Genomic DNA, 14,499 nt, shown 5'->3' with positions numbered 1-14,499 from the left:
TGCAATTTTACCTCAAGCTAAAGAGTGAAAATAAGACAAGAAGGTTGACTTATACATGCATGCCTGTAGTAATACATGTGTAGCAATAGAAGCAGAAGTCATGGTGTCAACCAAAGAAATTAACTGATTGTTAATTGTATTAAAACATCTAGATGGCAAAATTGTATTGCAGGTATATAGAATTGATTAGGTTATTAGATTATGTTCTGTGCAATGCTTATTATTATTATTATTAACTTTATTGCCATAAGTATAAAATTATACAATGGAATTCACTTTGGTTATACTTTGGTAGCTCGGTTAAAACACAAACAGTGCTTATCTTGAGGATAAACATTTAAGATATGAAATTAAGTGAATACAGTTTTCAATTTTGTGTCATGTACAGCTAAACTGTAGTTGTTTTTGTTAAAAATTGGAATAAATTGTAAACTCATAGGTTGAATATTTGCGATAATATGAAATTGGTGATGAGTGTTGTCATGAAAATGCACTTGGTATCCCTGCTACTGTTTTATTTACAATTTGATTTGTCTCACTAAAAATGCAGTTACTGTATGCATTGATTTGTTACTAGACAATTAAATCAATCGTTGGTGCTGAATTTCCTTGTCATTACTGTGTGGGCCAGTCTAGTAAATCTACGTGTAGACTCGTTTTCTATAATCTTTTTCTCCACTGTGTAGTCAAATTGACAAATTCTACTGGAAATTTATCTAAATCTCCTGCTAGAGAAAGGGTGGACAGTGCATGTCAGTAGTAAGCCAACACACATTGACAAGCGTTTGTAATTGGTTACTACATTCAGTTTACTACAAACTCAACCTCCAGTTTGTAAGTAAGTCATGTGAAGATGCCATAACATGTTTATATCAATATTCCAATAGCATTAAACTACCAGTGTCTGTGATAAGAATGGAATGCTGTGCCAGAGAAATCCATTTGACTATACGGTGTAGAGAGAGATCATAGGAAATCACCACAGTTACTAGATTATGTGCATGATGTGTGGGCTTTATCTCCACTGATAACACAGAGTCTAATTTACATGTACTATAGTACAAACCTAGTACAACACCAACCATATTGTTTACATTCACATCATTTTATACCCAGTAGGTAACACCAAGATTATTATCTTCAGCATTCAGTACATCTAAGTACATCTACCATAAAGTTCTAAACAAATTCATTTTCATACTTTTAATACATGTTGAGGATTTTGGTACTATATTATTATTAAATGCTTCACTTAACTTTTTTTTTTAAAGGTCTACTAACTGGTTATAGTGATCTCCCCAGAATGATGACTAATATGACAGAACCCCATGGCACGTGAGTGCAAGTGTTGCATACTCAGGGTATTTGCCATGAGTGCTTGCAGTGTTCTCTGTGCCATACGAGTGAAAGTTCAGCAGAAAACATTGCAAGCGAGAGTGCAAATACCCGAGTACCCCACACTGAAACTCACGTGCCATGGGGGTTCTGTTATTATTACATATGTTTATCTGAAACGACAAATTACCATAAAAATCATACAGCGCAATCATGCGATTTTGTGCGTAGCAAACGATTGCACCCTCATTTGCATATAATTTGCATGCAGGTATACAATAATGTTTTCGGTATTGCACTCCAGTGAAAATACCACTAGTATGCACTTTCACCAGTACAAGTAATCTCTGGTACTTATGTCATAATTTATAGTATTATGTATAAAAATGAAATGTAAGTCATATTATTTGCCATACTGAAATGGTTTTAGAGTAATTAGACAATAATGTATGTGTGCAAGCTTCAAATTTGAGATAACTATTGATTGTGATAAAGTACATATGTCCTATAAAGCTTGTACAAGTAGTTTTTACATGTAGCTATAATGAGTCATTAATGGTGTTTACTTGAGAAAATCCCCCCACCCCCACTATAGCCATTTCTCCTGCTATTTTGTATTTACTTAAACAGCTCTGATGCAAAAATTACCCTGGTAATCTGAAAAGTGTTTACATTTAAATTCCCAAATAATAAACAGCGCCCTCTGGCGATGTAATTTAACAACTAGGCCTAACAAGTTCGCAAATGGTGAATGAGACATATCAATGGTCACAAGTGTCTTTACTGAGATTTACATTTTGTTCACAAGGAAAGAAAGAAACTGACTGAGATAATGTCAGGCAAACGAGACAGTGTAGAATGCGCACTTTTATAAATCTTGTAAACCACAGCCTCGAACTCTTTAGTTTTATACAGCACTGTCCAAGACGCACCGCCAGGTGTCGCGGAAGAAATATAAAAGCTCTGGTTTGCGAGAATGTTTAGGGAACAAGCTAGCAGAAATTTGCTGAAGTGGGCACAAATATTAACTAGTCATATCATAGCGACAATTGCAACTGAATGCAGTATGAACAAGATGTATTTGGCTTTGCATCACTTTATTTTGTCCTATTCTTAATTATACATTGTTGTTCATCATCTGCACAAACGCTAAGAAAAAATATTTCGCAAAACATTTTCTCCCCAGCCCCCTCCACCCGCCGCAACTTCTCCTTGTTCCTGAAAGACAATAAAATACACATAATCAGAAGCATTGTCTGCCGTATCATTATGAAATGGGGTGTGGAAAGATACAAGTTACACACAAAATTCCAACCATTATACCGGTGGGAAATAGTTTTAAAATCACGCCGTTACACAATTTTTTAATTTCATTTTTGGTGTAACTGAAGCTATATTGTATCTAAAAAAAAAAAAAAAAAAAAAAAAGTGGCAGTTGAAACGCATCATTTAAAAATTGATATTATCAACGCTACTTGTTTGCCATGTTTCATAGTATCCAAGATACTGCTCTGCCTACTGACGCATTGTGTCAAAAGTCTTTATCAGTGTCAGTGTCTACTTCGAGTTTATAGTTGGTCATGATCAAGATGAGAAACCTCAGGTTACAGCTAGACCAGCAGGCTGGTATAGTAGCTGAATAGATATGTGATCACCTCTCTTCTAATAGTTTGAAATTTAAAGTGAATGGAACTGGTGGGCCTTTCTTACTTATTCCCCCATTCCTCAGTGTGCTGCTTCGATTGTGTTTTTTTTTGTACAATGATTTGCGTTGTAGCCTACAATTAAAAGTACGCCAAAAGACTGGTTTAATCAGAGAGTAAAATGAAGAGAGGAAGAGAGATAAATGTTTAATCTGTAAAATAACTTGTGTATAATTGAACAAAATGGAACGTAATTATAACGGAAAGAACTCTTCGACTTTCTGGGTTGTTCTAGTAATACATTACCATGTACGTCAGTTTTAATATTAAAGTCGTGTGTTTGTCTTGTTAATTTACTTTCAAGCTATAAGTCCGAATCAACGAAAATGATGATTCGGAACGTCACGGAGAAAGCGACTAACATTTTGTCGAAAAGGGCCTTCAATTTATCGACGGGTCTATGGATTTAGAAGATTTGCCGTTATTTTATTTATTTTATTTTATTTTATTTTATTTCATTTTATTTAATTTAATTTAATTTAATTTAATTTAATTTTATTTTATTTTATTTTATTTTATTTTATTTCATTTTATTTTATTTTATTTCATTTTATTTTATTTTATTTTATTTTTTTTTATTATGGGGGGGGGGGTTGTTTTTAACAGCAATGTTTGTATCACGTCACAGGTACTGTTACTAAATAATTTTATCGATGTTAATACAATGTAATACATGTAGGTGTTATAATATACTTCAGAACACCAAATGAACATTTAATACATCTATTATAGAATCAAATAGGCCTACATATCAATTCACTTGAATCAGAAAGTTCCTTGAGCTGTAAGAGACAGACCCTGTGGAAACACCAATTGAATGATCACCAAGAAAGTGTCAACGCAACGTATTCCACTGACCACGTGATTAACTGATCAGTGATCAAATCGAAGCATCTGCCCGGCTAGCTCAGTCGGTAGAGCATGAGACTCTTAATCTCAGGGTCGTGGGTTCGAGCCCCACGTTGGGCGCACATTACTTTTTGACATTGCTAGAAATCAGATTCTTAAATTGATTATGTTCCAAGATTGCGACAATCAATCACGCAAGATCATTAGAAATCCATAGATAAGATACTATAATATTGAAATTTAATAATACTTAATCACGTGATAGCTATGACACCAACAAATCTTATCGTCCAGGTCAAGAGACACAACCACATCCTACAACTATGCTTTTCTGATGTAAGGAAGGGAAATACAGCGAAGTGCGCCAGCTTATTCATATAAAAGAAACCGTGTGTACTAAAAACAACCACGAATGTTGTTCTCAGTTATCGATCATATCGAACTTTTTCCAACAATTACATAATAGAGTACTATCTAATATCTGGTTATGGATTGCGTATACTTTCTCACAAGGGCGAGAAACCATGAAAGGCCACATATACAGAATTGTCGCCACATGTACAAACATTTTAACAGGACGTACGTACGTCATGTATTACGAATTACGTACATCTTCATGGTAGACATTCACAGATGCTCTTTTGTTTACCATGGTTCAGATATGCGCATGCGTAGCTTATTTCTAATATGGCGGATCACAGACGGACTAAGTGACAGTTGTCCCAAGGAAAATATTACTGTTTTGACGGATAACCGGAGGGAAGAGAGAGATACACCGAAATATTATGGGAGATAAGGACTCTGGCGTCGATCCTGAAGTTCAGGTCAAGAAACTGCAGGATTTAGTTAAGAAATTGGAAAGACAAAATGAACAGCTACGAAACCGAACGAATATAGACGGTGAAATGGAAACGGGTTCGACAGAAATCAGTAAACTTGCCGAGTCAGACAGAGACACTTTTACAAAAGATTTCGCAAATTTAAGCTTAGACACTATTGAGGAGTTAATGTTAGACTCTGAAAATGACGCAGATGAAGATACGTGGTAAGTAGACGCACTGCACGCCGTAATATTGACCTTGTAAGGCTGGCGTTGTGGGTCAAATTTATTGTTTGGGTTGGGCCTGACCTAAACGCAGGGGATGTCCCCACTTCTGTCTATACTACAACCGTGTGATAGGGATTTTGACATTAGATTGTTGTCAATGAAAGCACCTAATGTTAAAGGACCACCCACACGTATTATATTCAAAGTGGATGTGATAAAATGGTATTTTCAATGTCCAATGCTATTAGCACAGTTGTACGAGTTCAGTGTATACTATCATGCCAGTCATGTCCTATCACTCAGTATGACTCACTATTCCGCTAAAATGATTTGTAGCAAATCTACTTTCTCGTCTGTGTTATACGTTTCTTATCCCCAAATCTTACAATTTCCCATCTTGTCAAGCCTAGAGATGTACTTGACATACAAACATATCTCGTCTTCCATGGTATCTGTACCCCAGATAAAATTATAACCAGTCCCATAATTAACATGTGTTGAATCTGTGGTTTAAAAAAATACCAACATAATTGACAATCTTAAATTTTGACTGGAATGTATGGAATTAAAGGGCTCCCCCATCATTCAGCTCCTAATTTGTAAATTTGTTCACCTTTAGAACAGAATATGTGATGCATACTAAATGGTGAACCCACACCTTTCATGTTCATCACAGCTGTCAAAACGATAGCCTAAGGTCAAAGACAATATCTTTAACCAGTCTGGCATGTAAAATACAGTGTAACACTCATTTCAACTCTATTTGAATTCTACAGTGTTATAACTAAATATGTGTAGTGTAATCATAAAATTAACAAAGGCTGTGCAGTGTTGAAGTGACAACAAATGACCTGATTTGTTTCTTAAGGAGAAGAGAATCGTAAAGAATTGTCAATAGGATGTCACTTTCAATTTGTCACATTTGCTTATCAACTAAATAACTGGGGGGTAAATTAACAGTAAGAAGAAAATAGTGGCTAGCCTTAGGTCAAAGAGTAGATCTATATTTGTGAATTATCTAAGAACGCTGTAGGTGGTAGGGCTAGGTTTGAAATTGAGTTGAACCCCCTAACTTAATCAACCTCATTTGCATAATTATCAAGTGAGACTGAGAGTGGACATGACTCTTGACTTGTCACAATATTATTACTATTTAGTGTGTTGCCTTCCTAATGTGTTTTCTGGCCATGTGTAGTTGTTCTGTGTTATATCAAAATTGATTGGTTTTTCTAGCATCATTTTCTGCTCTACATGGAATGTATTCTTATCTAGGCAACTCATACTTGGTATGGTTGACAGGCAGCGTATAGTTACATTGTAGAGGACATGGAATATTCACTTGTACCATTCTACATTAACATATTTATCATTGTAAACCCAATACAACTGACAGGAAGCTTTTGTTGAACTTGTCTCCAAATTAAACATATTACTTGAAAAATCATCATCCTATTTCCTTTGGTTTAGAAATTTGATTATACTTGGTAAACAGAAGGTTCAATCTACTAAATTAAAAAAAACCATGAAGTTAAAAAATGTTATCGATAAATAAATTGCATCATGTCTTGAATAAAGTTATACTATCAAAATCGTCCGATTTCAACTCTAAGTGTAATATAAAGATCAAAAATTGAAAATTTGTAAATCAGCAAATTATAATTCCCACATAATTGTGGTATACAGTAAAGTCATACAGTAAATGTATATGCTGTTATGCTAGCTTTTTGAAATTAAAAAAATTGTAAGTAACTTTGAACTGGCAGAGTGATTAGAGTAGTGGATGACAAATGTCTATAAGACTTTCCCATGGATGACACACCCACAAATGCAAACTACTATACTATTAAATAAGGAAATACGCAGAATACAATATCATTGCTCCCCACAGAAGATAGTAACAGTCATGAAAAGTTGTGCAACAAAACAATTTTTGTTTGAAATTTAAGTTATTGTACTAAAGATTGGAACTCTATAAAGCCGTGGAGAGACCCTTTGAATGTTTGTGGGATTTCTAGGCCTACCACTAAGTTGTTAACTGGGTCAAACCCAAGTTGTCAATGGACATTTTGCACTGTACTATAATCATTTTTGAAATTCCTGAAATGTCAAGTATGATCTGTCAACCAGGGTATGAGTACATGGGAACATTTATGATTCTTTGTGGGTCGTGCTAGGAACATTAATTAGGGGTCATGTTATTATTACAACATTTCTCAAACAATTGGTTTCTGAGTCCTTATCCGGTATTTCAAGGAAGTGTCAAGAGGAGGAGGTGGGAGGGGGAAATATAATGTGATATCCATATTACGCGTATTTTCATGCATGTAGATGTTAATCATGGTTGCCCAGTCTTTGCTGTCAGACATATCATGACACTCATTACTTTCCTAAAATGGAATTGAAAGTACATTAAACCCCTATGTGTCATTTTGAGTATACTATCAGGTCATTGGTATGGTATGTGGTTACTCTATAATTTTATGGCATCCTTGAACAGACCACAAAGAATCTATAGATAAACATATTGTCTTCTATTTGCCCATTTAGGTCAAGTCTAAAAAAAAAATATGAGTCACCAACTAAATATAACTTTTAAACATCTGTATTTGTTTAGTATTATTTCCTTGTATTTAAGCCCTTTTCATGTCATTGTATGCATCATAATACAATTTGTGACCAACATGTATGGAATGAGTTTAAAAGTATAAATTCTCCTCTTCCTTCATGTTTACAGGTATGTCTTGTCTTGTACAGTTAGCGGATGCCCCCCCCCCCCCCTTCCTCCTGAGAATGTAACCAACCACCGAATAGTCTTTCCAAATTGTAAGAAAAGATTACAATTTAGACTATTACCAATGACATTACTGTAGTGTTGTCAATATTCCTTCTAGGTTGGACATAACTTCCAATTATCCATGCGTGCCTTGTAAATCAACAATAAGGAGCAATGCTTGACAGGTGGCAATCCAAGCGACATACATGAATAACCACAGAATAAATTGGTTAAAGATTGCCTTTAACCAATTCGTGACACTTGTCCTTTCACATCACGTGGGCTCTGTTGGTATTAAAACAATGAAAGTGAGAATAATTTTTACATAACTGGGGAGGAAATATAAGTCTACAATTAATTACTAAGTTAAATGTGAGGGTAGATTTTCTATTTTTTTGTGTGTATGGCACATATATTAACATGATTGTATGCAAAAAACAATAGGCAATATACATAGCATATTACCACTAGCATTATTATAACCAAGCCAAAAGCACAACATTGAACAAAGCCCTATTATGTTTGTCACATTATCTGACATCATTATAAACCATTGTCTGGTATATGTAAAATGATAACATGGTATTCGTTATAAAAACCTGTGTATTGTTTGTACTTAGGAATTAACAATACATTAATTACTTGCAATCAGCTTATGTCATCACCATAGCCAGCAGGATAGAACAAATACCTTAAACCCATCCATAGTCGTTAGGAATGGCATCCACGTTTTACATTCATTCTAAAATTTATGATTTTCTTGTCGATATAATTGCAGTGAAAGGGCATTGATATGGAGATATGATATTCAGGAGGAAAAATTATTGACTTTTATTCATGTAACTTTCTTTCACTAGCAATAAAAAATGTGATTAATTGTCATTTGAAACCCAAGCTGAAACCATATTTCAAAAAGTTATATAGCTTTCATGATAGAAATTCTGGTAATGAAATTATCTCATGTAAAACTAGTGAGAATATTATAAGCTATGAAATCAAACACTGGTTGGAATTTAGTATCTAGTTACTGCATCAAGCAACAGCTGTCACTGCTAAGTGTGAGTCTCTTTGGTATCTCCCACCTGTAACATACCTGATGGGGGGGGGGGGGGAGGGGGGGTCAATGGCAAATTTACAGGGTAGTGGGCATGAACACAAAAAATCATCTCATATAACTGAAAATACAAGAATGCATGATAGCATTATTATCTATGGAATTGCATACTTATTTGTTGTGGGAAAGGTGAAAGTGTACATCAGTTTCCCATCTCACTTTCACCCAACGTTTGATGTCATTCACCTATGTATGTGCAGTCAGATCATCAGTATTGTCGAACTCTTTGTTGGCTAGACCAGGGCAGTATGAGCAGTGTTTTTGCTAAGAGCGATATGTAGGTAAAATCTACTGGGATTCCTCAGTAATTTTACCAGGTTCCCAAACAAAAGTATAGTAGATTGCATGGGAAACTATGTGACTGTCTTCTATTTAAAATCTATCCCTTTTCCTCATTCAAATTTCTATTACCAGGGTTTCAAATGTTAGCAAAAACACTGATGAGCTACATACACATGCTGCTACTGCAATCTGAAATAATACTAACAGTAACATTTATTTAATCAGTATTTTAAGAATGAGTGAATGAATGAATGAACGAATGAATGAAGAGTAATGTGGGGAATTGTATATTTTGTTTATAATGATACTCTCAATTAAAGAAATAATTTAATATAAAAAAAAACAGTCAGTGTATATTTTGAAATGGATACCCAGCTGTGTTGTTTTGATGCATTTTATCATAACTTACAAATGCCTTAGAAATCACAGTGTATAAATTTCAAGCAACCTTGTTAAATTTTTGGTATATATGTATAATGGTTATTTTCACTTGATAATTAAGGCAATGCCACACCTGTAAATTCAAAGACAACTATCGGAATCCAGTTTGATTACATTGTAAATTCAGTGAAGCATACACCCAAACAATAGCTTTGCATACAAAATTTAATATTATTATGAAATTCAGGCTGGCATGCTCTGTAGGAATAGCATAACAAGCAAAATTTTGTAACATTGGGGAGTCATGGTGAATAGAATTTTAAACCGGTAACACAACAGCAGGTGTATGCTTAGAATAGACTGGTATTAATAATTATATGAACAGTATAGTGGTATGGAATCTAGGTCAAAGTAGTATCAGTATCCTATGTTATGGTAGATCCTGTAGTTATGAATATCACACTGGGTATGTATTCGAACGTATTTGATTGTTATCAAGTTGAGGCTAACATATCATACAGTGCTTGTATATCATGTGTTGAGCATTAGCAGACTTCACAATTGTCAACAGTTTTAGATTTCATATTTTGGTATATTAACATACAGCCTTGTCATCTATATATTTTTGTGCACATTTTGTCATACATTTGGACTCACTGCTTTGCAAATGGTCAGTGGTGAATTTGACAATGATTTTTTACATTTCAGAAGTCTGACATCACAATGCTGACGAAAATACAAAATAGAACAATATGAATCACATGACAAAATATACATGTACACAAGGCAGATATCACTTCTTGACAATGGTTTACAATATTACAGGGTCAAGTTGAACAGCTGAGCAACAGTTTATGAGATAATCTAATAAATGTAGCCTTCAATGATAGTGTATTGATCTGTAGATTGAAATCATAAACACCTCCATTTTGATTCAACAAACAAGGCTACCATAATTTGTATGTACACAGTATTGAAATGTAAGATGGCCTCACAGGAATTAGCTGTCTGACATACAAGGTCACACTCCCTTGAACAGCTTTGTCAATGCTACTGCTGCAAACAGCATAGTTCAATATTCATTTAGTAGTTTATTCATCATGTTTTTCAGCATTAAAATGACACTCAAAGCAGTCTTAAAATATTAGACTAAATTTCCTATGAAATGATCAGGGTCTTGTCAAACAGTATGTCACATCTCAATGATGGCTCATACATTACAACTAGGATCATGTAATTAGTACTTCATTAAACTTCAGCTGTATCATACATGGATTAGATTTTTAACAGATAACTCACCTTTTACAAATTGTCACAGTAAAAAATGAATGCAGATGCAAAAATCAATCACATACTTTTGAATTTCAATCACTGTCAAAAACTTGATAAATTTTCTTATTCCTACCAACATTTAGTTGTAATCATCTAATACCCACAATATCATTATTACATACCTGCATGCAAATGATATGCAAATGAGGAGATAATCGTTCATTCTACACGAAAGTGTATGATCACATAGTGTCACTTTTACAGAAATTTATTGTTTTAAATAAACATGTTATAATATCAGAACCCAATGCCACTTAGTGCCAGTATTGGTACTTGGGGGTATTTGCACTATTAATGTCATGTGCTTGCAGTGTTTTCTGCTGCACTTCACTCACTACACTCATGAAAGTACTGCCACAGAGAATACTGTAAGCACTCATGCAAATACGCCGTACTTATCGTAGCATGTCATGGGGTTCTGTCATAATCCTTATGGCTCCACTGATAGATAAAAGTAAAGTGAGAACTGGGTATTGAATCATGGGCCTTAAAGTTATCATGTCAACTAGATGTCCCATCTACATATTTTTCAATTACTGTAAATTGTAGTACACTAAGTTTCTCTGTAGTTGCATATCTACATGTATCTCTGACATGGCAACTGAAGAGTATCAACACATGGTACATGGTTGCTTCTACTAGCTAAGTCTACATGTAACCACACATAACATTCTATTCTAACAAGTTCATTCTCAGTGATAAACAATGTGATTGATTCATCTCTTATGAAATACTATGATCAAAATTGATTGGTTCTAAACTAATTTGTTATTTACACTGATATAACCATTGGAAATATAATTCTTACATATAAATATAATATAAATATATCTAAATATAATTTGTATTTCACTATTCAAATAAGCAATCCAAAGCAGCTAACTTTCTTGAAATTAATTTGACCAGTTTGTGACCTACTCACAGCTTTATTTGTACATGTAAAATGTAACTCAGAAAATTATTGAGTTGATAGCTTTGAAATATTCAAAACAATGTCTTATATAGTTGAACAAATTGAAATACTTTGATAGTTAAAATTGAAATCAAATGTGTATTGTGTACCAAACACATCGAAAACATTGAATACATGCCCCCAGTATTTTGTCATTTATTTTCTCTGTCCATCATACCGTGCCTCACATAATCTTTGAAGAGCCATGGAGGCCAGGTCTTTAATTAATGTATGACCTGTGCCTTACTACATTGTGATGTGTACTTAATGTGCATACATGTATTGTAAGTGTATACATACATGCATGTATCTCCCTGTGGATAGATAGGACATGCCTAGGGAGAGATGTTAGGGCACCAGTCACACACACAGACCTGGTATCTCACTCAAGTGTTTGATTACAACTAGAATGACCTTTGACCTTTGCCTTTTCAGTTGTAATAACTTGTGTATACAAACATATGGGCAGTGTTTCTCACTGTCAAGAACAAATTACATGTACCATGAAAATATGATCAATTTTACTGCCAACAAAACTGTCAAAATAGGCAACATAGAATTCCATATTGCTATCAGAAAAAATAGATTAGATCATAGACACTGGAGAAGTCTATGGTTAGATTTACTTATCAAGCGATGGAGACAATATTTGAAATTTATCACTGAAGAGTGTCCAAGTGTAACTTTTGTAAGCTTCTCAGTGTAAACTAAGATTCCTTGTCTGTAATTTTAAAAGTCATGTAATATTTTTGTTGTGTGAAAGATTGTATCCATGAATATATGTGAATGATTATGGATCGTTGTAATAAGCCCAATAAAAAAACACACACAAAAAAAGAAAAAAAAGGGCGTGACTTCATACTATGTTCTGATTAATAATTGTGATGTCAGTCTTGAAAGTGACCACTTTGGCCATGTTAAGACTTCCTAATAGAGCTCTAAGTATGAATGAACAGTGTTTTGATGTACTGATATACCTTTAATACGTTATATACAATACATGACATTAAACCCCTAAGTGAGTTGCATTTGTTTTTGAGGTTGAGTGAAGTGAGTACTTTTAACTGTACAGTTTTATCGACAGGCAGTAGGAAGGTTGTCACCACCTGGTATTATTTTCTGGTTGAACTCCTTTGACATGGTTTCAGTACATGATACAATGTACCTGTTCATGCCTGTATAGAAAGCAATATGTGGTTGTCATGGGTTGACTTTGTATTCCATGTCCTATAGACCTATCATACAGTATGTTTGTTACAGGTAGTTTACTCTATGGTACCTGAGTGTTACATTTTGTTTCTGACATATTTCTGGATTTCCAACCAGGATTAGCTTGTCTAAAGGTGGGATTGGTGTAGATTGGTGTAGACTTGGCATTCACATAGCCATTATGATAACTATTTGTAGACAGACATTACCTGGACCAATTGACTCTGGTTTCCAGTGTTTGTTGTTTGAAAGGAAAGAAACCATGTACAATATTTTTAGCCTGTTTCCTCCTTGGTTTATATCTACATACCCATGCAATTATTCTCTGTTTATTTGGGTTCGATCTATGAACCTCCTGTACCCAACCATTCTCTGCTTGTTTGGTTTCTAAATACTTCATACTGGGGTTCTAGATATTCAACCTTTTTCTGTGTATTTGGGTTCTAGATACATGTAACCCCCCAACATTCTAGATACCCAGATACCCTACCATTATCTGCTGTAATATTTGGGTTCTAGATACCATTGACTTGGGTTGTTGATACTTAGCCTTTCTCAGTTACTATATTCATGATACCTTGCCCCTCCATTGTACTTGGGTTCTACAACAGTTGTAGATACCTGCGCAAACACCCTGTGTCTATTATGTCTGTGAATCAAACCATGATTGATGGCCTTTCCTGTGTTTGGTTTTCAATATCCTGCAGCCATAAAACTAAGCCCTAACCACAACTAATCACATAACAATGGATAGTGCACTCTAATATTGATGCAAATGTAATTAAAGTCTAAGAAAATCAGTAAAGAAAATTGAATGGAATGATGAAAATAAAGAAAATGGAGATGAATCTTATTCAAAGGTAAAGATGTGAAATAATTTGTATGGTACATAGTATTTTCACTTAGGTATCAAGACTCCAGTAAGAAAGAGGTCAACTGTGCATAGTTTATTAAATACTTCAATTTCAATGTGATTGGGGAAATCTGGTTGATGTTTAGAAAGCTAGACTGAAACAGTGATAAATTTGTTGCTGGTATTTTTGGTTTACAACATTGCATTGTATTGCATCATAGTGTATTGTATTCTATTGAATTCTATTCTATTCTATTCTATTCTATTGTACTGTACTTTACTGTATTGCGCTGTACTGTACTTTGCTGCACTGCACTATACTGCATTGCATTGCACCATACTGTACTGTGCTGTACTATGCAGTGCTGTACTGTACTGTATTGTACTGCACTGCACTACTATACATGTACTGCACTGTATTGCAGTGCACTGCACTACACTACACCGTACTGCACTGCACTGCACTGTACTGTACTGTACTGCATTGCACTGTACTGTACTGCATTGCACTGTACTGTACTAAATTGTACAACATTTTCACAAGTGTGAATATGAAATATTAAACATACAGAGAGTAAAACACTAAAAGGACCATGGTGAAGAACACTACAAATTCAACTGAATTATTTTACTGAGCTAATTAACCAAGTGTCTTGTATGTCATGTCT

General features: G+C 34.4%; 1 protein-coding gene and 1 non-coding gene across 2 annotated transcripts in view; both read left to right on the top strand.

The window, feature by feature from the left end:
* Positions 1-3,934: 3,934 nt before the first annotated feature.
* On the top strand, positions 3,935-4,007 carry Trnak-cuu (transfer RNA lysine (anticodon CUU)). Its single transcript has one exon. It is a non-coding gene; the product is annotated as a tRNA-Lys (tRNA).
* A 578-nt stretch (positions 4,008-4,585) lies between these two features.
* The window catches only part of LOC144438882 (uncharacterized), a 36,437-nt gene continuing 26,523 nt past the window's right edge, over positions 4,586-14,499 (top strand). Inside the window, exon 1 of the mRNA XM_078128095.1 lies at positions 4,586-4,932. Coding sequence (XP_077984221.1) covers positions 4,673-4,932 — 260 coding nt within the window. The 5' untranslated portion in view covers positions 4,586-4,672. The remainder of the gene's footprint in view (positions 4,933-14,499) is intronic.

Source organism: Glandiceps talaboti, chromosome 8 (genome assembly GCF_964340395.1).
Source record: "Glandiceps talaboti chromosome 8, keGlaTala1.1, whole genome shotgun sequence".
NCBI classification, from domain to species: Eukaryota; Metazoa; Hemichordata; class Enteropneusta; family Spengelidae; genus Glandiceps; species Glandiceps talaboti.
Note: the sequence above shows the minus strand (reverse complement) of the source record. Positions and strands in the feature narration are given on the sequence as shown.